General features: G+C 39.0%; 2 protein-coding genes across 4 annotated transcripts; one reads left to right on the top strand and one right to left on the bottom strand.

Moving 5' to 3' along the window:
• Positions 1-1298: 1298 nt before the first annotated feature.
• On the top strand, positions 1299-14523 carry tonsl (tonsoku-like, DNA repair protein). 2 transcript variants are annotated; one of them, XM_024266206.2, is made up of 28 exons: positions 1299-1870; positions 1952-2047; positions 2124-2266; positions 2350-2533; positions 4089-4218; positions 4307-4478; positions 4563-4677; positions 4750-4901; positions 4974-5126; positions 6280-6405; positions 6479-6683; positions 6755-6810; positions 6892-6981; positions 8688-8760; positions 8839-9002; positions 10316-10439; positions 10520-10722; positions 10791-11214; positions 11289-11497; positions 11931-12037; positions 12109-12259; positions 12324-12402; positions 12477-12784; positions 13068-13239; positions 13311-13486; positions 13740-13810; positions 13897-14030; positions 14162-14523. In XM_024266206.2, the coding sequence occupies exons 1-28, from the start codon at positions 1846-1848 to the stop codon at positions 14362-14364; spliced, it is 4245 nt and encodes a 1414-aa protein (XP_024121974.1). In that variant the 5' UTR covers positions 1299-1845; the 3' UTR covers positions 14365-14523. The 2 variants fall into 2 exon arrangements, with proteins under 2 accessions (XP_024121974.1, XP_024121980.1); XM_024266212.2 differs by having other exon boundaries at positions 1302-1870; positions 6485-6683.
• A 1046-nt stretch (positions 14524-15569) lies between these two features.
• LOC112146715 (antimicrobial peptide NK-lysin) lies at positions 15570-19802 on the bottom strand. 2 transcript variants are annotated; one of them, XM_024272689.2, is made up of 6 exons: positions 19568-19802; positions 16711-16786; positions 16548-16618; positions 16043-16120; positions 15810-15964; positions 15570-15726 (listed from the first exon to the last, which is right to left on the bottom strand). In XM_024272689.2, exons 1-6 carry the CDS (start codon positions 19610-19612, stop codon positions 15654-15656), a joined length of 498 nt encoding a protein of 165 aa, XP_024128457.1. In that variant the 5' UTR covers positions 19613-19802; the 3' UTR covers positions 15570-15653. The 2 variants fall into 2 exon arrangements, with proteins under 2 accessions (XP_024128457.1, XP_024128465.1); XM_024272697.2 differs by having other exon boundaries at positions 16711-16791; positions 19568-19799.
• Between the last annotated feature and the right edge of the window lie 2275 nt (positions 19803-22077).

Genomic DNA, 22077 nt, shown 5'->3' with positions numbered 1-22077 from the left:
AACAGCTGGATTATAACCTCGTGAATTTGGGTTAGCTGCATCTGTGTCAACCTCAAAACTAGTTCAAATAATCCCAGGCATTGTTTTTGCTTGCGTTTCAGATTTCTGGATCCTTTTGGTGAAACAGCGAAACAAGACGACTAAAGCAGACAAGTCACAGTGACGGCTTTCTCATTTAATTCTGAAAGTTAATTTAATCATTTGTCGATTGTAAATCTGTGTGAGGGTGAATAAATGAATAACTAAATAAATAAAATAGCCTTTTATGTATCCTAAAACATTTTTTCTATACACTTAGTAAAATATAGAATTTGATCAAAATTAGAATAGAATAGGATATAAATACTTTATTCATCCCAGGCTGGGAAATTAGGCTGTTGCAGCATTAGGCATATACAGAAGATATTAACATATAGAGATTAAAATTAAAAGAAATTAAAACTCACAATAAAAAACCCTTAAAATTAAGCTATTTATGCATGTCTTTATTGCATAAGTCAATAAAACACTTCAGACGTAACAACATTTGTCCACCTTGACAGATTGTGTACCTTTTTCATTGTTCACAAGAAACAGTTACTCATCTATTTTGGCAAATATTCTGGGATTTAGTTTATTACAAGATTGCACTTTCATTTTCTTTACTTTGGAAGTATGTGTTCTTTGGCTTCCACCAGTATAAGAATTTTTCCTTTCAATTTTTAATCAGTTTATTTATTTTACTTGCCAAATTTTACATTCACAAATGCAAATTTTCTAACAAAATTCCAAGTTTTCTTTATTTCTGGTGGAAGTCAAACTATATATTGAATCCATCATTTAAGAAAAAAAAAGGCTGTGAAATGTCATAAAATTAGTTCAAAATGTCAAGAATGCAAATTTTTTTATTTTAATTTTTTTAAGTTTTATTTACTCATTGTATGTCTTTTTTGTTGTTTCTACACCTGGCATGTTATGTTATTTTATTTTTTATTTAACTTAACTTAACTAAAATATATTTTTGGATGGATTTTGTTTTGAAACTGGTGTTTAAAATGAAGTTTATTTAAAAAAAAAAACATTTGTCAACCTTTTGTTGACGTATGTAGGTGTCCACAGGAGGGCGCTGTTGTACAGGAAAAAAACTAGTTTATTTTCTCTTTAAATTATATCAGTTCAACGCATTGATATGGTTTCACGTTATTTGTTATGACAGTTTGAGCATTTTCACAGTCTTGCGTCTGAGCTGCGCAAGTTTTGATATTAAAACATGATAATTAAATTAGGGCGGATATCTTATCCTCTGCTCCATTCATACGTCACAAACTAACTGACCAATTATCGATCGCAAATGGATTCTATAGTTAACCCAACTAAAAGACTGACAGGCACAACACACCCTAACGAATTCACCAGTTTTTCATGTTTTGAATTGTCTATTTTATCATTTGATGATAATATAGCCTTTAAAAGTAATGTAAGTAACATAAATTGGGCGGATGATATTTTAAAGGAAATTCTTCAGCAGTAGTTTAGCCTGTAAGGTAAATGTTTGGGAAAATTGAAACCCTCGTAAAAGGATCAAGTGACGCTTCTTCCTGGCGCGGCAATCTGAAGTTTATTGTGAAATGAAAGCTAAAAACAGCCAAATGTTCAACTTTGTATTTGCTATACATGTTTGTTCTTATTGATAACAGATCACACGTGATCGGATATGTGTGTAATTGAGAAACGTCAGCGGATTGACGAAAATCCTGACAAAAATGAAGAGAAACGTCTGATCTAGTATTATTGTGTGAACTGGCGGTAGATTTTTCAGCGGCGCTAAGCTAAAGTGAAGCTGCTGTGCTATCACGGACACCAAAAATGAGCTCCTTGCGGGAAATAAAGCGTAAGTATTTATAATTTGTATACTTTTTGCAAATGGCAAGGGGCGCGTGCGTCTACTGAATGTTTTGGTTTTTGCTCGCAGTGCTGCAGAAGGCTAAAAGCAAAGCTCAAGCTAGCAAGAATTTAAAGGAGGAAGCCAACATCTGCAACCAGCTGGGAGAGCTGTTGTCCAGGAATGGTATTCAGCTTTGATTCTTTAGGAAACTTGTTTTGTTGATGCTTGTGAGTCATTACAGGTATGTTTGTTTTTGTAGGTGATTACGAGGCAGCCATCAGAGAGCATCAGCAGGAGCTGAAGCTGTCTGAGAGCTTGGAGGATGTGATTGGTCGAGCTGTGGCAAACCGCAAAATAGGAGAGTGCTTTGCAGAGATGGGGAACATCAAAGCTGCCCTGAAAGTGAGTAAACCTGAGGATCAAAGAGGACAACAGTCCGGTGTCAGACATTAAATATAGATCTGTGTGTGATCCAACTCCTCCAGCACCAGCAGTGTCATCTGGACCTGGCTCGCTCGGTAGGCGATCACGCTGAGGAGCAACGTGCTCTGGCCACCATCGGTCGGACCTACCTCTTTCGCTATGAATCTGACCAATCCAAGAGCAGCTTGAGGAAGGCGGAGGATGCTTTCAGGAAGAGTCTGGCTATTGTGGATGAGCGATTGGGAGGTAGGCTGCCCCTACATGACACACTCTGTGTCAGCAGATGTGTTGGCTGTCAGCTTGAAGATGACATCATTATCTAAATTAATATTTAGTACCATTCAGTTCACTACACAATCTCTGTCATACTGATCACATTTATTATCACGTCTCCAGATTTAATAGAAAATCAGGAAAATACGCTTTTAGTGTTTGTGAATGGAGTAACCTTCACACTTCTGTACGTTCATTGACATTTAGGAGAGCTCTTTCAAAACATTTACAACCGACCAGGTTTTGTTTTCCATGATCCTAAATTATTAGATTTTTCTTTCTTGGTTAACTTGTTTCATAGTTTGCATTTTTTCAGTTTTTCTATATTTGTTCTTAATTCTTATTTGTCATCTTTTTTAGTAAAAAAAATATAGAAGGAGTAACCAAGATGAAAAGGAGATGTGGCATCTCGAGGGACTAATCCTTCCATTGCTTATTTAATGTTTAAAGAATTTGATTTTGCAAGAAACTACAGAAGTCAAAAGCAGCCTGGCCTACTTTTTTCATATCACTTTTCTTGCGATAATGAGATCTACTATCTCGTTATCACAAGAAAACAAAATCTGTTTTCTTGTGATAATGAAGGAGATGATGAAGAACATACTGTAGCATTCATCTCTCCCTTTCCCTCACTGAGACGCCAAGTCTTCACCTGTTTTAGGTCAATTTATTTTGTGGTCAACAACAGAAGAAAACACCCCACAAAAGTTATTTTTTTTCCCATTTTTTAAATTATTAGTAGATCTACACTGTTCAAGTGCCTTAATTCTGTGTCATACACCAAACCTTTCCCTATATTTCCCTAAACCCCCGGCGACAGGTTCAATGATAGAAGCCAGGGCCGACGAGCGTCTCCACATGGTGCGTTCACTGAGCAAACCCAACCAGTCACTCAGCCCAACTCAATCTGCTACATAATTTTGTCATTTTTAAACAATCCACAGCAAAACAACGCAGATTTTTAGGAAAAATATCAACACCATTATAAATGGATGAGTTCTTCTGATGTTTGACGGTTTCAATTTATAATTGATCAATTTAATTTTGTTCTACATTTTCCCTGAAAAACTGCCGTGTTTTGCTGTGGATTGTAGAAAAATATATATTACAGCAGATCGAGTTGAGCTGTTTGGGTGCGCTAATGTCCGGAGATCAGTAAACGCACCACACAGAGACGCTCGTCGGCCTTGGGTTCTGTCATCAGGGGTTTTAGGGAGATAAAGGGAGGGGGCTGGTGCATGAGATGGAATTAAGGCGTTAGAGGAGCGTATATCCACTAATAAATAATAAAAAAACAAAAAAAAACTTTTGTGGGATGTTTTCTTATGCTGTTATTTTTTTATTAACCATTAAGTAAAAAGACTTAAAACAGGTAAAGTCTCAGCAGGAAGAGGGACGCTACAGTAAATTGATTATCTCTTTATCACGAGAAAATAATAATAATTTTTAAAAAAAGTAGCACAGGCCATTTTTGGCTTATGAAAGAAATTACAAAGATTTCTCGTAATCTGTCTTTTGCAACTTGCAGGTACTGTGCCCGAAAGAGAAATTGCTGAGATGAAAGCTCGTCTCTTTCTCAATCTGGGTATCGTCTGTGATCACCTGGGGGAGTCCAAACGCTGCAGCGAGTTCATCCGACTCAGCGTCTTCATTGCAGAGTAAGAACAAACCAAACGTCGACTTTGTTGTCGTTCATCCCTGCTAGACAATTCTGAGATCCTCCTCTGTTCCTCTGACTTTTAAAAGGAAGAGCCAGCTGCTGGAAGATCTCTACCGGGCAAACTTCAACCTGGGAAACATCTTTTTCCGTAATGGCGAGCACTCCAACGCCGTGCGGTGCTTGGAGCAGGCCAAAGAGTGCGCCCGGAAGATGAAAGACAAATTCATGGAGAGCGAGTGCTTTCACTGCATCGGCAAGGTACCGTCACCTCTGCCGCTGCCTGCAGCTGTGCTTTCACAGGTTCTAGTGTGAGTAGCTCACGCTGCGATTGGCTGTGAGCAGGTGCAGCTGTCTCTCGGGGATTTTGTAGCAGCCAGACGGTCCTTGAAGAAGGCCCTCCTGCTGGGGTCCCAGCAGCCGCAGGACAGAATGGCTGTAAAGAAAGGCTTCAAATACGGTAAGAGTTTTCCATCTACTCTCTCTTTGGCTCTTTCAAGTTTTTCTCTTAATCGCAGTAAAATCTCCTCAGCTGATCGGGGCTGTAAACTAGAGGAAGACTTGGGTGAAGATCAGGGCAAGAGGCTGGGCCCCCGTCACGCCGTGGAGCTGGCGGAGCAGCTGGGGGACCTCTGCTGTAAGGTTGGATGCTACAGCAAAGCTCTGGATGCCTACCAAGCTCAAGTGAGAAACATCAAAAGTCTGTTGCTGAAGCACCCTTCAACGCTTCATTTACTTTATTTTTTTGTGCTTTAGCTGAAGGGAGCTGAAGAGATGGGAAAGCCTGCCCGGGAGCTGGCCGTCATCCACGTCTCTCTAGCCGCCACGTACACGGATCTGAGGCAGCACGGCAAAGCGGTGGAGCACTACAGGAAGGAGCTTGCGCTACGGCAGGGAAACTCTGTGGAGGTGGGAGTGAACGTCCTCTATGGGGGCAAATCGAGATCAGCTGAGAGTGAATGAAACACCACTCAGCAAATTCTTGAAATGTCCAATTTTGCAATTACAGTTTCCATTAAATCATAATTATTAAGTCATTAGAAAACACAGATGTGAACAATACTTTGATTTACAGCAGATACATTCAGATTTCTGCCACAGTACTATAGCGCTCGTCATCATCTATCAAAGGAGACGTCGGCGTTTAGTTCAGGCTACGGATGAAGTGATTTTGAGAAGTCGTGGTTGGTGATTTTACAGAGGAGCTGTGGATCCAACTATTCCACATGACACAATCCACTTTTGATGAGCTGTGTGATGCTGCGGGACCTCTTGTGGCGCCCGCTGTGTGGTCACTGTTGGTCACGTGACTCATTTTGTTTAAAAAAAAAAGAAGTGTTTTCATTGCAGTTTTGTGAAATACATCAATTTTAATATGCTTAAAAATCCTCCTCCAAACACAAACACTTTTTTTCGTTAAATTCGTTTTTTTTTTTAAATTGCTGCTTTCATTAGGCAAATTTATTATCACAAATCTAATTTGTGCATTTTCAAAGTCAACGGAAACGCAGATACTGTAAATTTCAAAATTTTAAATTTGAAAGAAAAAAACTGAATACAGGTTTAAACTCAAAAATACTCACATTGAAAGAAAGATTGAAAATGTGGAAAAAAAGTAAATAAAAATAATTAGAAATTAAAAAAAATGTGAAAGCTTGAACTAAAACAACTATAAGCTTTCACTTTTTCCAAATGGTAAAAAAGTGATTTTTGTCAGTGACATTTGAAACCATGTGCAAAAGCATCACAGTCATTTTTCATTTAATCCAAAGTGCCTGGACAGGTGGTAAATCTGTGTCCTTAAAATCAGAGCAAAATGAACTACAAAAATACAATATAAACATAAATGAGAACTATAAGTTTATTAAAATTGTAAAAGGTTAAAAACAATGTGTAAATATAAAGGAAGAGCAGTAATTGATAAGTGGATAAACTGACAGGGTAAACCTATAATCAGTGGTTATCAACTTTGTTGAAACAATTACAACATTAAAAGTGGAGACAAATAGATAAGAAACAATTATCCAAACATGGTGGAAATGACGGATCTTCTGTCTGTCAGGAGTGTAAAACATGGCTGAACATCGCAGCCAGTCAGGAGGACAGTGGCTGCCCCCTTGAGGCCGTTGACAGCAGCTACAGCTCTGCTCTGCGGTGTGCTGAGGGGGCGGGGCTAGCGAGACTGCAGGTGAGTCAGAAAGGAACTAATTTAAAAATATGTATAAAAGGTAATTTGTTAATTGATGTAATGTACAATTGAGCTGCAGAAACGAGTACTGAGACTTTGGCTGGCGTCTCAGAGGCGCTGCGGCGCGGCGAGCGCTGATGACACCGAAGCGAGGCTGCAGGAGCTGTGTGCCTCAGAGGGCTGGAACCCAGACGGGAGCGATGGTGAAGAGGAGGAGGAAGAGGAGATGGACAACAGTGAACCTTTGGATGACAGTGACGTCATCCTGTCAGACTCGGGTACCAACGCTTTGACCATCAATTCTAACTTTTGTTTAACTTGATGTTTATCTAACGTGACTGATCTGCAGACGAGGATCTGGAGGGTTACGAGAAGATGGTGCCGGGAAAAAGGAGGACAGGAAGGGTGAGTCTTTCAGACGGCAGCTTCTGCCGTTTTTTTATCCTAATCTGATTTGTTTTTATTTTTATTTTTTCTACACTTCAGTGGAACAAGAGGAATGAAAAGGGAGAAACGTCTCTCCACAGAGCGTGTATAGATGGAAACTTGAAGCAGGTTCAATACCTGGTTGAACAGGTGAGAGAAACTTTCTAGTTTTGATGAAAAATGTTTTCACCTTGATGTAAACCACGTTTATATGACAGAGTATTAAGGCCACCACAAACATAAATAAAGAAATTTGTGAGAATAAAGTAAAAAAAATATGAGAAGAAAGTAAAACATTTTAAGAATAAAGTAAAAAAAATGATTAAAAAAGAAGTTGTAATTTTACTAGAATAAAGGGGGAACATTTTTTGGAAAAAAAGTCATAAAATTATGGTTTAAATAAAAGTTATATATACTTATATACTTATAGTAAATTTACGAGATTAGGTTGTGACATCATAAGACAAGTTAAAAATGTAAAAGAACAAAGTCCTAAAATTATAAGAAAAAATGTGTAATTTTACCAGAAAAAAGTCATAATATTATGCAAAAAATAAGAATAAGTCGTGAATTTAATTTAAAAAAGTCAAAAATTTATAATAATTGCGTCACAACATTATGATAAAAAGTCATATTTTTTTACCAGATTAAAGTTCTGACGTTCAGATAAAAAAGTAAAAAATTTACAAGAATAAATTCATACAATTATAATAAAGAAGTTGTGATTTTCTAGCAATAAAGTTGTTACATAACCCCCCGAAATTAAGTGAATGAAGTTGGAACATTATGAGAAAAAAGTAAAAAATATATATATATATATATTAGGATGATAAAATAAAAAAGATAGTGAGAAAAAAGTCATAAATTTATACGAAATTAATTCATGAGAAAAAAGTAAAAAATATGTGCGAATAAAGTCTTTAAATTATGAGAAAACAGTAATTTTACTAGAATAAAATCATAACATTACGTAAAAAAATGTCAAGAATAGTCATTAAATTATTTTTGTTAAAAGTCATCATTAAAAAAAAAAAGCAAAAAATGTACGATTATTACATCATAGTATTAAAAGAAAAAAGTCATATTTTTTATCAGAATAAAGTTTTAACATAATGATAAAAAAGTAAAAAAAATTACAAGAATAAATTAATAAAATTATATGAAAAATGTTGTAATTTTCCGACAAGAAAGTTGTAACATTTGAAAAAATCCCTAAAATTTAGTGAATAAAGTTGTAACATTATGATGAGAAGTAAAAAAATTACAAAAATAAATTAAAAATTAATGTGAAAAGTCATAATTTTCTGACAATAAAGTTGTAACATTAGAAAAAATCCCAAATTTTGTGAATAAAGTTGTAATATTATGAGAAAAAAGTAAAAAATAAGATAATAAAATAAAATAATAATGATAAAAAATACATAATTTTATGAGAATTAACTCATGAAGAAAAAAGTAAAACATTTGTGAGAATAAAGTCATAACACTTTAGGAGAGTACAGCTGTGACATTATGAAAAGAAGGAAAAAAATTACAATAAATTCGTAAAGGTATTGGAAAAAAGGCAAAAATTTATGATAGTAAAGTTGTAAAAATACTAGAATTTTTTTTTTTAATTATACAAGAATAAAGTTGTGATTTCTTAAGCTATAAGTTAAAGTCTTAAATATATAAGCCAATACTGTTTACCAAGAAAAATATAAAAAAACAACCAATATTGTGTTTTAGTCTGATTCCTTCAGCATTAATTTCAGCCTCGATAAAATTCAGAGTTTTGTCAGAGAAAGTCTGCAATGAGCAAAATCCATTTTATAGGAAAAAATATTTATTGAAAGCAAAAGTAATTTTTCTGTCAGGGTCACCCAGTGAACCCCAGGGACTACTGCGGGTGGACCCCCCTTCACGAAGCCTGCAACCATGGTCACTATGGTAACGGCTTCTCAAAAGCTTTTGCACATTGAGTGTTTCTGCTGTGTTTGCAGTGCTGAGTTTGTGTGTGTCGTGCAGACGTTGTCGCCGTGCTGCTGGAGCGGGGAGCAAACATCAACGACGCCGGCGGCCCCCTGTGCGAGGGGGTGACTCCTCTGCATGACGCCCTCACTTGTGGTAACTTCGGAGTCGCGAGGCTGCTGGTGGAGCGAGGAGCATCTGTCACGCTGCAGAACTCCAAGGTGTGTTTGTGTGCGGTTTCTTCTCCGTTTAATCCCCACAGGAAATCAAAAAGTAAAAGCATGTCAGAACTTCAAATTCAAGCTCTTTCTAGTGCCCTTCCTGCACTCTTTAAAAACATTTAGTGACAGATTTATTGCATCATTTTTGCATCGTTTTCCCTCATCCTTTTGTCATTTATTATTCCCTGTGATGTTCCACATTGTTGCCCTCCTGCTGGGATTTGTCAGCGTGATCCCAGTAATCCTTATTTGATTTTTGAGCTCAAAAATAACCTCCTGCAGAGTCTCTACAGGTCAGATGAAAAACTCTCCAAGAAATGCAGCTTTTTAAATCTGTGTGAAGTGGAAAGCATTTCATCCTTTTTGATTTAGTAGTGTATTTTATTTGTAAATATCTCTACAAAGCATCTCTAGATTTAGTGTTTCCAGTTGGTACATTTTATAAATACGCATGTTAAGGAATTTCATTTTTTTTTGTTATAAAATTAAGATTTAAATATAGATAATAAAATAATTATCAAATAATTCTACCCTTTTTAACAAATATATTGGTTTATTTTGGCAGTTAAAAAATATTTTTATGTTAAATTTTTTTTTTTCATATTTGAAAAAAAAGTTTAAGGTTTATATATTTTCTTTAAACTAAACTTTTTGAGTTTTTTAGAATTTTGTTTTTAACTTAGTTTTTTTTATCTTGATTTTCAGTATTTAATTCCACATTTTTAAGCTGTTTAACTTTTTTTTCAAATTTACAACATCCACTTTTTAAGACTGAAGAAAAAGCACCTTTTGATGTTTTAATTAATTATTACAGCTTTTAATTTGAAAAACGTATTAATTAATTAACTAATTAACTTATGATCATTAGTTATGCTTCAATGCAAAAACTTTTTAAATAAATATTAATAATAAATATTAAATATATATATATATTAAATATTAATAAATATTTCAAATTAAAATTGAAATCTGTGCATAAGTCTTTAGTTATTCAGGATTTCCTCTATTCAAACGTTTTTTTTTTAAATTACTTTTCACAAAAATCTTTAAGAGCGATTTGATATGATGCAGAATTGTAGTTCGAGTCAAAATAATAATAAATATACTAAAGCATTAAAAAAAATCTGTTTTTTTAAATCTATGTTGCCATAAAGCCTCTTCTTTTATTTTTTTAAAGCTTCTATCACCTCTCTGAGAAGTGAGCAATAAGTCTTACACACCATAATTTCAATTTTCTGAAAAAAAAGCCACTTTTATTGCTTTAAATGACACAATTGCTAATAAAAAAGTGTGTTTTTGCTTTTCTCCATCAGGGTGAAACCGCTCTGGACACCCTGCGTCAGTGGCAGAGGACCTACGGCAGAGAGCTGGACGGTGACACCAGGCAGGAGTGTGCAGCCACGGAGAAGCTGCTGAGGAAGGCTCTGGCTGGAGGAGGTTCGTCCCTCACATCAGTTCATCATGTCCACCGCGTCAGTGTGTGCTCTGAAACCGTTCTCCGCCTCCAACCGTCACAGTACCAGCAGCTCCAGCCAAAGCCAAGCCTTTCGACGCCCTGCAGGACAGCCAGCTGTTCGATGCGGAGAACTCTGAGCCTCTCTCCGCCTCTAGAGGGAGCTGTTCTTCCAGCCAAGACTGTTCGGTACCCGAACGGCGGCGGAGTTTCGGCTTATCTCGGAGGCACAGAGCCAGAGGAGCAGAGACGGCTCTTCTGTACGGGGTAAGTCTGTAAAAATACTCCGAAACATTAATAATCCCGATAAATCTTTAGCAGATTGTTTGCTTTAGATTGACAGCAGCAGCTCAGATGAAAGCGACTGTCCCGTCAGCCCTCTGCGACCCGTCCGCCCCCGACATCCTCACCCGCCAGCCCCCAGTCAGAACCACCAGGAGTCGGCCGCAGTGCCGAGCTCAGCGCGAGAAAGCAACCCAGCTCCGTCCGTGTTCGGCCGAGAGGAATACCACAACGCCATCCGCAGCTTAGGCAGCGCCAAAACGCTTCACTCACTGCCTCAGATCACCACTAGCCCCGCCGTCGCCTCCTCCAGCAGCAGCAGAGGGGCGCTGGTCCCGGAGGAGGAGTACGTGGCTGACGACTGGCTGGAAGACGATGTTGGGGAAACACAACCGAAGAAAAAGAGGAGACTGCGGGAGTCGAACGGAGAGGAAACTTCAGGGAAAAGTCAAAACATCCCAGAAACAGCCAACAAAGGTACAGAAAAGTTCTATTTGGCCGCATTTTTATTGAATGTTGTGCAAATGTCCAAATTCTCTCCTGTCCTGCAGCGACCTCCTCCTCTTCCTCCTCCTTCAGCCGCAGCCTCTCGCAGAGACGGAACGGCGTGCCGAAGCCTCACCAGGTCAAAATGACACAGATGTCAGGGATGGTCAGGTTAGGCCGCCGTGAGGTGAGCCGGCCGCACAGCCCCACAGTCCCACACGATGAGGACTTCATGCCGGACACGCCCTCACCGCCTCCACAAATACACATTCAGGTTAGAAATGCACAATTTTTAGTCAACAAACAGCTTTTTATTTGCCTTAATGATTGCATTTATTTAACTTTTGTATATTTTGCTGTATTTGTGTTGTTTTGTTTTTACTTTTTTTGTTCATTTATTTCAGTTTTTATTTTGTTTTTCATATTCTGTGTATATTTTTCTAATGATTATTGTTATTTGAATCATTCTTTTAAATCATTTTGTGTTTTAATTTTAGTGTTATCTTTTTTTCTTCTTTGACTATCTTTATCTTCTAACTTCTTTTAATACCAAATCTGAGTCTGTAGTTGAATTAGAAATCGTTTTTTTTTATTTTGATTTAGATAAATAAAATAATTAAAATAAAATCAATAAAAATGTTGATTATTGCCCAGATAAATCAACCTTGTGTGCTCATAATTTGTGTCTCTTCCATGTTTGGTTGAAGCTTCCATCACAAACTGTGGCGGCCTCCATTCCTGCATCTCTGCCTCCTCCAATCAGAATGAGGGTCAGAGTGAAGGAGGACGTGTTCCTCATCCCCGTCCCCCAAAGGTCCCAATCAAACATTTTGATCATTTGGATCATTCTGTCAGTTTTGCTGAACAAACACGTTGTTGTTCCAGTGAGGCGGTGACCGTGTTGTGGCTGTGCGAGCAGGCGGCTCAGCGCTACTACCAGAAGTGCGGGCTCCTGCCTCGCCTCTCGCTGCAGAAGGAAGGCGCCCTGCTGTCCCCCCAGGACCCGCTGCTGTCCGTCCTGCAAACCAACGAAGAGGTGAGCCGGTCGAACTTGAGAATCGTTCAAGTTTGTGTGACTGACGCTGCGGTTTGTGCCGAAGGTTCTGGCGGACGTCTGCTCCTGGGATCTCCCTCCCCTCCCTGAGCGCTACAAGAAGGCCTGTCAGAGCCTCTCAGTGGGTGAGCGCACGCAAAAACGCACTTCTGTTGAGTTTTACCGCCATCAAGCCGTGACGCCAGCGTCTCCCCCGCAGACGAGAACAGGCGCGTGACCCGACTGTGCGAGGCCCAGGACGGCAGCTCGACGGTGTCGCTGTGCGGCCTCAGTTTGCCCCCCTCCTCCCTCAACCCGCTGCTGCGAGCCCTCAAGCTCCAAGACAGCCTCACCGAGCTGCGCCTCTCCGGCAACCGCCTCTCTGACGCCCTGCTTCCCGAACTGGTTGCTGCGGCGACCACCATGCCCCGACTCCGGCTGCTGGACATTTCTGCCAATTCCGTGACGGGGGAGGGGCTGGAAAAGGCCGTCGACTCTTTGAAGGGGCAAAGCCACCCTGCATTTCCGGTAAACGGCACAGCAGATGCTGACATCTGAATTTAACATATACACCTGAATATGTGATTATCAGATTACATTATTACCACAATAACATCAAAACAGCAGGTTTTGACAAACCATGTCTCAACAAATGTCTCAAACTGAAAAATAATTTTTAGGCAAAAAAAAGAAATCCGTTGATCATGAGTTTAATGGATCGATCATCTGTTTGCTGGACCCGGATCAATTCAGATCGATTCATCGATTCTTTAGACCCAGCCCTTCTCATGAGCTCATGTGACTCTTGCAGTGCCTGGAGGATCTGGATCTCAGCATGAACCTTCTGGGCGACGGCATATCCGAGTCTCTGTCCTGTCTGCTGTCCAGATGCCCTCTGCTTACCAAGCTGTCTCTGCAGGCATGCGGCCTCACGGCTCGATTCCTGCAGCAGCATCGCCTGCTGCTCGCCGGCGCCCTCGCAGGTCAGTCTTTTTGCCCGTCCTTCTATTTATTCTAACTCGGCTCCACCTGATACGATTTCGTTTCTTTTAAGCTTCGGGACATCTAAAATCAGTGCGCATGTCCCACAATGCACTGGGCTCCACTGGCTTTGAGCTGGTCCTGAAGACTCTGCCGCTGCGCTGTCTCACACACCTGGACCTGTCTGCTGTCCGCAGAGGGCCTACGGACGGCCCGACACTGGAACACCTCGCCACAGTCCTGACTCAGGTGAGCCCAACTTACCTGAGTCACTCCGTCCCACTTTGATCATTTTTAAAAGCTTTTTTCAAAGTGTTCCCAGAGGTCTTTTAATTATGATTATTAAAAACGTGAAGTGTCTAGCTTAGACTTCCTGTCACCTATTTCTTAACATGCTTTGCTGCTAGCTTACAGCTCCTCACATCCCAAACCTAACATTGTTGATGCAGCAAAATGCATTAATTTGAACAAAAAAAGATTCTCATGCTTCTGTTTCCTTTAGGAGTGTCCTCTCATCCAGCTGAGTCTGGCAGCCAATGGGTTGACTGACAGCAGCGTGTCCGCCTTAGCCAGGTTTGTGTTTTCGTTTGCTTTCCTTCTTGGTGATCTGATATGTGAGGTTTTTTTCCTGATTTGCTTCCCGTTTTCTTTTCCTGAAGGTGCCTGCCGTCGTGTCCCACCTTAGTGAGTCTCGACCTGTCAGGAAACCCGTCTGTGACCTCGGCGGGACTCCACAGCCTGCTAGCATCCCTGAGAGTCGCTTCTCGACCGCTGACTCTTCTAAACCTTAAAGGTGTGTCTCAGCCAGAACTGTTTTGTGTCTTTTTATGTGACATTTTCAGTGATTTTTGTTGGTCATTTGGTCAAAACAAGTCGACATAGTTTCTACACATTTTCAGTACTTAAAGTTTATTTTTTTGTCAGGTTGTCAGGTGTCAGGACCCTGGAGCAGCGAAGAACTGGAGGATTTAGCAGAGCTGGTCCAGGATCTCCATCTTTGCTCTCAGGGTTTGAACAAACTGGACCGAGACGTCTTAAAGCAGATCTGGGACAGGAGTCAGCCACACGGACGCCTCCTGGACAGAAACTCCAAATGCATGATCTCTGTTGCTGCTGCTTCCACGTGAAGTGATTTTTTTTTCTTTAAAGAATCCATCAAGTTATCTTTATACAGTGTTTCTGCCTTACATATTTATATAAGTAGAGAGTGTTCTCAGCCTGATCAATGATTGTAACTAGAATTAAAGAGCGAATAAAGGGACTCATGTCCAGTTTTATTCTTTGAAGTCTGGTTTCATTAGATCTCCGGGTGTTTATAAACTTTTCAGGATGTTCCACATGATGTTTGTTTGGTTTTATTTATCTTAAAGTGTTTTAACAAATAGATATATGTATTACACAGTGTGCTCCAGGGTTTAGCTAGTTTTTTTGTTTTAGGTTTGTCTGGGAGAAACAGACTTGAAGATCACTCTGATCATATTTTGATCAATTTTAAAAGTGTCAAAGAGAAATTTCAACAATTTTATGCCGGTTTTTGCCGAAAAGGTTTTTTTAGGACATAGTTTTCTGCAGAGCGGCACTTCTGAATTGTGGACAGGGCCCTTTACACCCTCATTTCTGGGAGGTCATACCGAGGAGCTAATCGCAGTTTATTTTTAATATCACACACTCTTTTTTTCAAATGTACTTTTATTTATGTGCTCCTGATTCGCAGTGTTTTGAATAAAGGAATATCATATTCCGTGGGTTATAAGTATAAATCGCAGGAGCCAAAAATGTCTTATCAAGAAGAAGAAACCCATATCTAAGTCACTCTGGAGTATAAGTCGCACTTTTATATTTGCCATGGCAAATTATAAAAACAAGAATAACATTACGATGCAAATGAGAAAAATATCAAAATTCAAGAAGAAAACAATCAGATTCTCCTCTAAGTTTGTTTTCTGACACTTCTTCTGGCACTGTCAGAAGAAAACACAGTGCCCTCTAGTGGTTGTTAGTGAAAACAAAGGGCAACTGATTGCTATTTGAAACAATTATGCATCTATTTGTGTTTTTATGTTTAAAAAACATTTACAAATAAGTCGCTCGCCAGCATAAGTCACACCCTTGGCTAAACTACGAAAATACAAGTGACTTGTACTTCAGAAAATATGGTACTTATTCAGTTTTATGTTTCTTTTTTTTAACGTATGTCGTCCATTGTCAGATAAATGCCACAAGCTGAAAACAGTTTTCATCAGAGTGAGTCTTTAATGCAGTTTACAGTCAAAATCAGATCTGCTCAAATACAGAAATGCAGGAAAGAAATCTAGAAACGAAGCAAACGGCTGAAAGTGACCTGATTCATTTAATCAGAACTTATTTAGTTTCAAAAGATTTCTCAGGCCGACTAAAACGGCACAAAGTTGAGATGTTAGGGGATGTAAGAACCGTCCATGAATGACTCTTCATTTGGAATCGGACCCAGATCGAGAAGCTCTTTGGGCCTGAAGATCAGAAAACAGACGATTAAAATCATTTCAACGCCACAGAGAAGCTCTGAGGACCTAAGATGACATCATGCTCTGACCTGCACACTTTCACGTTCACACAGATCGTCCTCACGTCATCCGTAGTTGTGAGCTCCTCAATTAGAATGCCAAGATTTTTTGACAAAAAATTTTTGCACTGTCTTTTCAGGAGTCCAATCTTATCACAACCTCTTAAGAGCACAGATTTTATTTTCTGCGGGGACAAAAAAAAAATGACAATCAGTTATTTTGTTTTATTTTGTTTTGTTTTCATCTGATTTAGATGTTTTACCTCCACGTTGGTGGTGTTTCCCAAAGATGCCTTCACCTTGTTCAGCATCCACTTACACCCCCAGCACATTCCTGGAAGCTTTTGCCAAAAGCAGAGAAGAATGATAAATACCTCTGGAGAATAATTATTAAAGCTTTAAAGCAGTGGTGCTGCCCAAAACATTTATTTGCTATTTTTGTTGACTGAATCCCCATCTTTAAAAAAAAAAGTGACTTTTCACTCATCTGAAATCCCTATTATGGGTCAATAAGGTTTAAATTTGATTGCATTTTATTTAGGAAGGGTTTCCATTTACTTTTTACATGTAGAGTTTGAAAATGTGTACTTTTAAAAGCTGAGATAAATTCATTTTTGAGTTTTTGTGTGATGAAACGAATTCATGTTTTGCTAAATTCAGTATTTTGATTTTAAGTATTTGAAGTTTTACAACAAAGTTACACAGTTTTAGTCACTTCTTATTTAAAGATGATCACCAGAACATTTATTGATAAGACAGCCACATTACCGCCTCTGCGGAGACCTCCAGCTGGTCTTCATCGATGACCGTCACCCGTCCGGTTTCACTCATCGTCCAGACTGGGGAAGAAAAAAACAGAATTAAAATGAACACAATGACAAACAGAAAACAGATATATTTTTACACCAGAGTAAAAGAGCAAACTCCCCACCTGACATCATTAAGACAGCCAGCAGAAGAACAGAGGAAGTCTCCATCTTTGCAGATATCAGTGGTCTGAAGTGTGACTGCGCTGGTGGAGAAGCGGAACGTTTTATACACCACAAGTTCACGGCTATTAACCACATATCTGCCTTCCTGTTGCCTGAATACAAGCATCCCACTCATCAAAAGTAATTTCCATTTTAGATACATTAATTAACTTCTATCCTTAAATGATAAAATGTGATCAGCATTTTATTAACAAATGATAGAGTCCCACTTCAATCCACTTGGTCTTTTATAAAAGCGGTCCCAGTAGTCCTATGATTAAGGGTAATGACATTTAAATTAAAATTCCTGTTTTTTTTCAGGGGTGTAAAAAAATATTGATTGGATAAATTATCACGATACATCATTTGGCGATACTTGTATTGATATAAAATATTGCCAAGATGATGTTTATTTTTATTTTTTATTTTTTTTTATTTTTTTTTACAATTTCAGCTCATCTTTTGAATGTGTATGGGTGTATGATTGAGGCCATGGGACAGACTGATGACCAGTCCAGGGTGTACACTGCCTTTGGCTGAGTTGGGCTCCGGCAGCCCCCTAGTTTGCTTTAAACGGACAAAACAGGATTAGAAAATGGATTGGGGAATTTTTTTTTTCTTTTTATGTGAGAAGTGCATAAATATTCAGATAAAGCTTTTACTAAGACATAATATATTGTCTCTGGTACTGTCTTGTAAGATATCATGATACATGTGATGATATTGTGACATGTGTTCCGCAGTACGTATTACATCGCCAGACTCTTGCCGATGCAGATTAATCCGGCAACCACTTCCCATCATCCCTTCATTCATCCATCCATCCATCTTCCAGACCGCTTTTTCCCTTACGTGGTCGCGGGGGTGCCGGAGCCTAACCCGGCTGCTGATGGGCGAAGGCGGGGTACACCCTGGACAGGTCGCCAGTCTGTCGCAGGGCCTCAATCACACACACATCCACTCTCAGACACACCTAGGGACAATTTAGAGTCACCAATCAACCTATGAAGCATGTTTTTGGATGGTGGGAGGAAGCCGGAGTCCCCGGTGAAAACCCACGCATGCACGGGGAGAACATGCAAACTCCACACAGAAAGGTCCCAGCCGGGATTCGAACCGGGGCCTTCTCGCTGTGAGGCAAGAGCGCTAACCACTACGCCACCGTGCAGCCCGTCATCCCTTCATTTACACGCTAATATACAGCCCCTCTAACCCCCAGTTTAATATTCAATTGCAAATATGCTATTTTTCAAACACATTTATTTGTTTGTTCCTGATTCACAGTGATTTAAATAAAGAAATACTTAGAAATATAATTTTAAGCTGAATTTTCTTCATAAATGACCTCCTTCGTTAGAAAAATGCTACAAAAACATGTCAAAAACACCAAAAACAAGATTCACCAGTCTTTAAACCACCGGTTCTGTTCATAGTTTTTATGGACAGAATTTCTAGGCGCAGCCAGGGGCCGGAGGGGGTCTGGTTTGGGGACCACAGGATTTCCTCTCTGCTCTTTGCAGATGATGTTGTTCTGTTGGCTCCATCGAACCGGGACCTCCAGCATGCATTGGAGCGGTTTGCAGCCGAGTGTGAAGCGGCCGGGATGAGGGTCAGCACCGCTAAGTCTGAGGCCATGGTTCTCGACCGGAGAAAGGTAGTTTGCCCTCTCTCGGTGGGTGGAGTGCGCCTGCCTCAGGTGGAGGAGTTTAAATATCTTGGGGTCTTGTTCACGAGTGATGGAAGATCGGAGCGTGAGATCGACAGGCGGATTGGAGCTGCGTCCGCTATTATGCGGTCGCTGTACCGGTCCGTTGTGGTGAAAAGAGAGCTGAGCCAGAAAGCAAAGCTCTCGATTTACCGGTCGATCTTCGTTCCAGTACTCACCTATGGTCATGAGCTTTGGGTCGTGACCGAAAGAACGAGATCCCGACTACAAGCGGCTGAAATGAGTTTTCTCCGGAGGGTGGCTGGACGCTCCCTTAGAGATAGGGTGAGAAGCTCGGTCACCCGGAGAGAGCTCGGAGTAGAGCCGCTTCTCCTCCGCATCGAGAGAAGCCAGTTGAGGTGGCTCGGGCATCTGGTCCGGATGCCTCCTGGACGCCTCCCTGGTGAGGTGTTCCGGGCATGTCCCACTGGGCGGAGGCCCCGGGGAAGACCCAGGACACGCTGGAGAGACTATGTTTCTCGGCTGGCCTGGGAACGCCTCGGGGTCCCCCCAGAGGAGCTGGAGGAAGTGGCCGGGGAGAGGGAAGTCTGGGCATCTTTGCTTAGACTGCTGCCCCCGCGACCCGGTCCCGGATGAAGCGGAGGAAGATGGATGGATGGATGGATTAAAAAAAATAACAATTTAGAGTAGATTTATGCATAAAGGTAGCCTCTGCTTTTAAATATTGCATTTTTCTGACTTAACATTTCAAATAATTAAAGTGTAAATTAGATTGTGTTCTTGTTAGAGTTGTGATGAGCTTGTGTGTGTGTTTTGGCTGTGTTAGGTGATCGATGCTGTTGTAGTTCGTATAAATGTGGCTTTTTCTCTTTTTTCTGAAATTGCTCTTTTTTTGTCATTGAAACGTCTCCACAAATTCCAGATGTTATCATTTTAATCGTTAATATTTCATAAAAAAATGTGCCACAGTCCAAAAAACTCAAAATATTATAAAATAAATGCAATTTTAAGCTAAACTGATGCATTACCTTTTGCACACTGACTCAATATGACAAAAGCTCTTGTATAGCACTTTATTACCTTTTTAGAAGGCCTAAAGCACTTTACAGTCACAATTTCACATTCATCCATGTACAGACGTATGCACACACCAATAGCAGCTCTGCTGCCGAACACTGGCGCCAACTTTTAACCATCAGAGGCGATGTGGGGTTAGCGTCTCGCTCAAGAACACTTTGACAGATAAGACAGGAACCTGTGATCTTCCAATCATAGATTGACCACGCTACCTCTGCACCACAGCAACGGCAAGTAAAAATAGCATGAATTAGAAAGATGTTATTTTTAAAACATTGAGCTATATACTTGATCTTTATCAGTTTTTTTTTAAATATTTGTATTTTTCAAAATTTCAAATGTTAACAGACGCCCACTTAGACTTTGAGATAGAAGAGTACAAATGACAACAGTAATTTACTACAAGAGATACCGTCCATTAGAATGCTTAAACACCTCAGATATACAATCACATCTATCACAAAGGTGTTGAATGGTACAATGGTGGCACTTGGTTAACAAGGTCAATGTGCTTTGCTTTTTTGTTGACTTGTCCAAAGCTTTTGATACAGTTGTCATAATGAACAGATTTCTTAGCATCAGACTTTCAGAACATAGAGTTGCATGTCTCTCAAATAACCTTCATTACAAACCTTGGTGTATAAATATGATGATTTTTGATCAGAATTAGTTGCCAGTCAAAAAAGGAGTCCCACAAGGTTCAGTTTTAAGACTTCTTTGATTTATTCGTTACATTAATTGGTTTTAAAGAAACACAAATATGCATATACATATATATATATATATATATATATATATATATATCACATCAGTTTCAAACAAACCAGTACTTTTTGCACTTTGAGATTAAATTATTAATTTTGCACTTTATTATATTGGGCATTATTAATAAATAAATGCCCTTTACATTGCTATTTAAGTTAAAGTCTTCACATTGGTTCTGACCATTAAAATGCACGTTCTCTATTTACAGATGCATGGCAGACTGAAAAAGCTAATAGTGTTTGTAATACAAACTTTGTATTACCTGTTGTTCTATTCATTTGCAGGTAAAACTACTTCTTCATATTTGTTAAAATACCTAAGAGCCATGCACTCTTACTTTGTATATGCAAATATGTTTTTCTCAAGTAGTAAAAAAAAAAAAATATTGGTTGATTATCGGTATCAGTTGCAAGAGGCTAGAAAACATCGGATTTCGTTTGAAAAAGTTGATATTGTGCATCACTCGTCTGAAACTAAATTGATCTGTTTAATGTAATATTTTCTGGGTAAAATGCTTTCTTTAAATTCTGTTTCACAATTTTCTGTAACAAAATCTTTTAAAACATAACAATATCATGTGTTTAGAAGACAGGATGCAAAAGACAGTTTGTCCAGTTGTAAATATAGAACAAGAGTCACTTTAGGTTCAAATGTCAAAACCAGAAAAAATGTGTCTCAACCCAAAATACAGGAAACTGGGCTTGGTGGCTTGTAAACATTTAATAAATAAACTGAAACAGGACAAAAACTCATGGAGAAAAAAAGATGTGAAAAGCAGATGACCTGACAATGTAGGATTGAAAACCAGACACTTTAATATACTGACGACAATTCATAGAAATGAAAACAGCTGTGGATGATCAACACAAACCTGAAGTGACTGACAGGAGACAGAATATGACTACAACTCCACTGACACTAAAATCCTCACAGCAGCAATGTGATAATGACATTAAATATTAATAATTTTAGCGTTCTGGGGATGAAAGTTGTTGGATCTGTGTTTAAAATATTGCAATTTATATTAAACTGTATTCATGTTGATTCTGCTGCTTCAGAGTGCTAACATAAAGAGGCTCCAGTATTTTAATGATTTGGATGTTTTCCAAGTCTCTGATAAAGTGAACTCATGTTGACTATAAATTGTTCATATAAAAAATGACACTTGTAACACTAAATTACGCAGCCCATGGTAGCTATCTCTTAGTACTTTATTTTAAAACTTTCCCTTATTTAGATACTGCTTAAAGAACAAAAAAAAAAAAAAAGTGTTTGTGTTGCCCTTCTATGACTTTGACCCCTGCCCCTCAAAAGTCCTGTGCACGTCCCTGGTGTGATCTATAATTTGTTTATTGCTTGAGATGATTTTTTTTCTTTCTTTATTTATTTTTTTTAACAATTTAAACATATAGTTTGTCAATAGAAAGGAAACATTTGTTGGCCTAGTTTATTTTATTTATTTATTTTTTTTAGCTTTTTTCATTGTTATCATTATTATAGCACCAATATATACATATATATTTTATTTTTAAAAAGTATCGTGTCGTTGTGCATGCATAGCTAAACTTCACAAAAGAAGTGTCAGTTTCACACAACCTGTCATTCTCACCTCCTCCTTTGGTTTTTTTCTCTTCACAACAATTTGAAAAAAACTGTCAAGTGTTCTCATTCTTGCAACGCAGCAATGACTACAGAGAAACAGAAAAAGTACACCGATATCAGTGATAGTTTAACATCTGCAGGGGTGGGGGCGGTTGGTTGCTCCGTGTTGTCAGACCTTTTCATGGGTGTTCTTCAGAAACCTCACACCACAGGAACA

Source organism: Oryzias melastigma, linkage group LG22 (genome assembly GCF_002922805.2).
Source record: "Oryzias melastigma strain HK-1 linkage group LG22, ASM292280v2, whole genome shotgun sequence".
Classification (NCBI taxonomy): Eukaryota; Metazoa; Chordata; class Actinopteri; order Beloniformes; family Adrianichthyidae; genus Oryzias; species Oryzias melastigma.
The sequence above is the reverse complement of the archived record's forward strand: the minus strand, read 5'-3'. Positions and strand labels throughout refer to the sequence as shown.

Coding starts and splice junctions, on each gene's coding strand:
- LOC112146715 (XM_024272689.2), bottom strand. CDS start 19,612: ATGGTTAAAAGTTGGCGCCAGTGTTCGGCAGCAGAGCTGCTATTG. Junction 16,619..16,710: donor GGCTGTCTTAATGATGTCAG/GTGGGGAGTTTG, acceptor TTTCTTCCCCAG/TCTGGACGATGAGTGAAACC. Junction 15,727..15,809: donor GTGAACGTGAAAGTGTGCAG/GTCAGAGCATGA, acceptor TCTGATCTTCAG/GCCCAAAGAGCTTCTCGATC.
- tonsl (XM_024266206.2), top strand. CDS start 1,846: ATGAGCTCCTTGCGGGAAATAAAGC. Junction 5,127..6,279: donor GGCAGGGAAACTCTGTGGAG/GTGGGAGTGAAC, acceptor TCTGTCTGTCAG/GAGTGTAAAACATGGCTGAA. Junction 8,761..8,838: donor CTGCAACCATGGTCACTATG/GTAACGGCTTCT, acceptor TGTGTCGTGCAG/ACGTTGTCGCCGTGCTGCTG.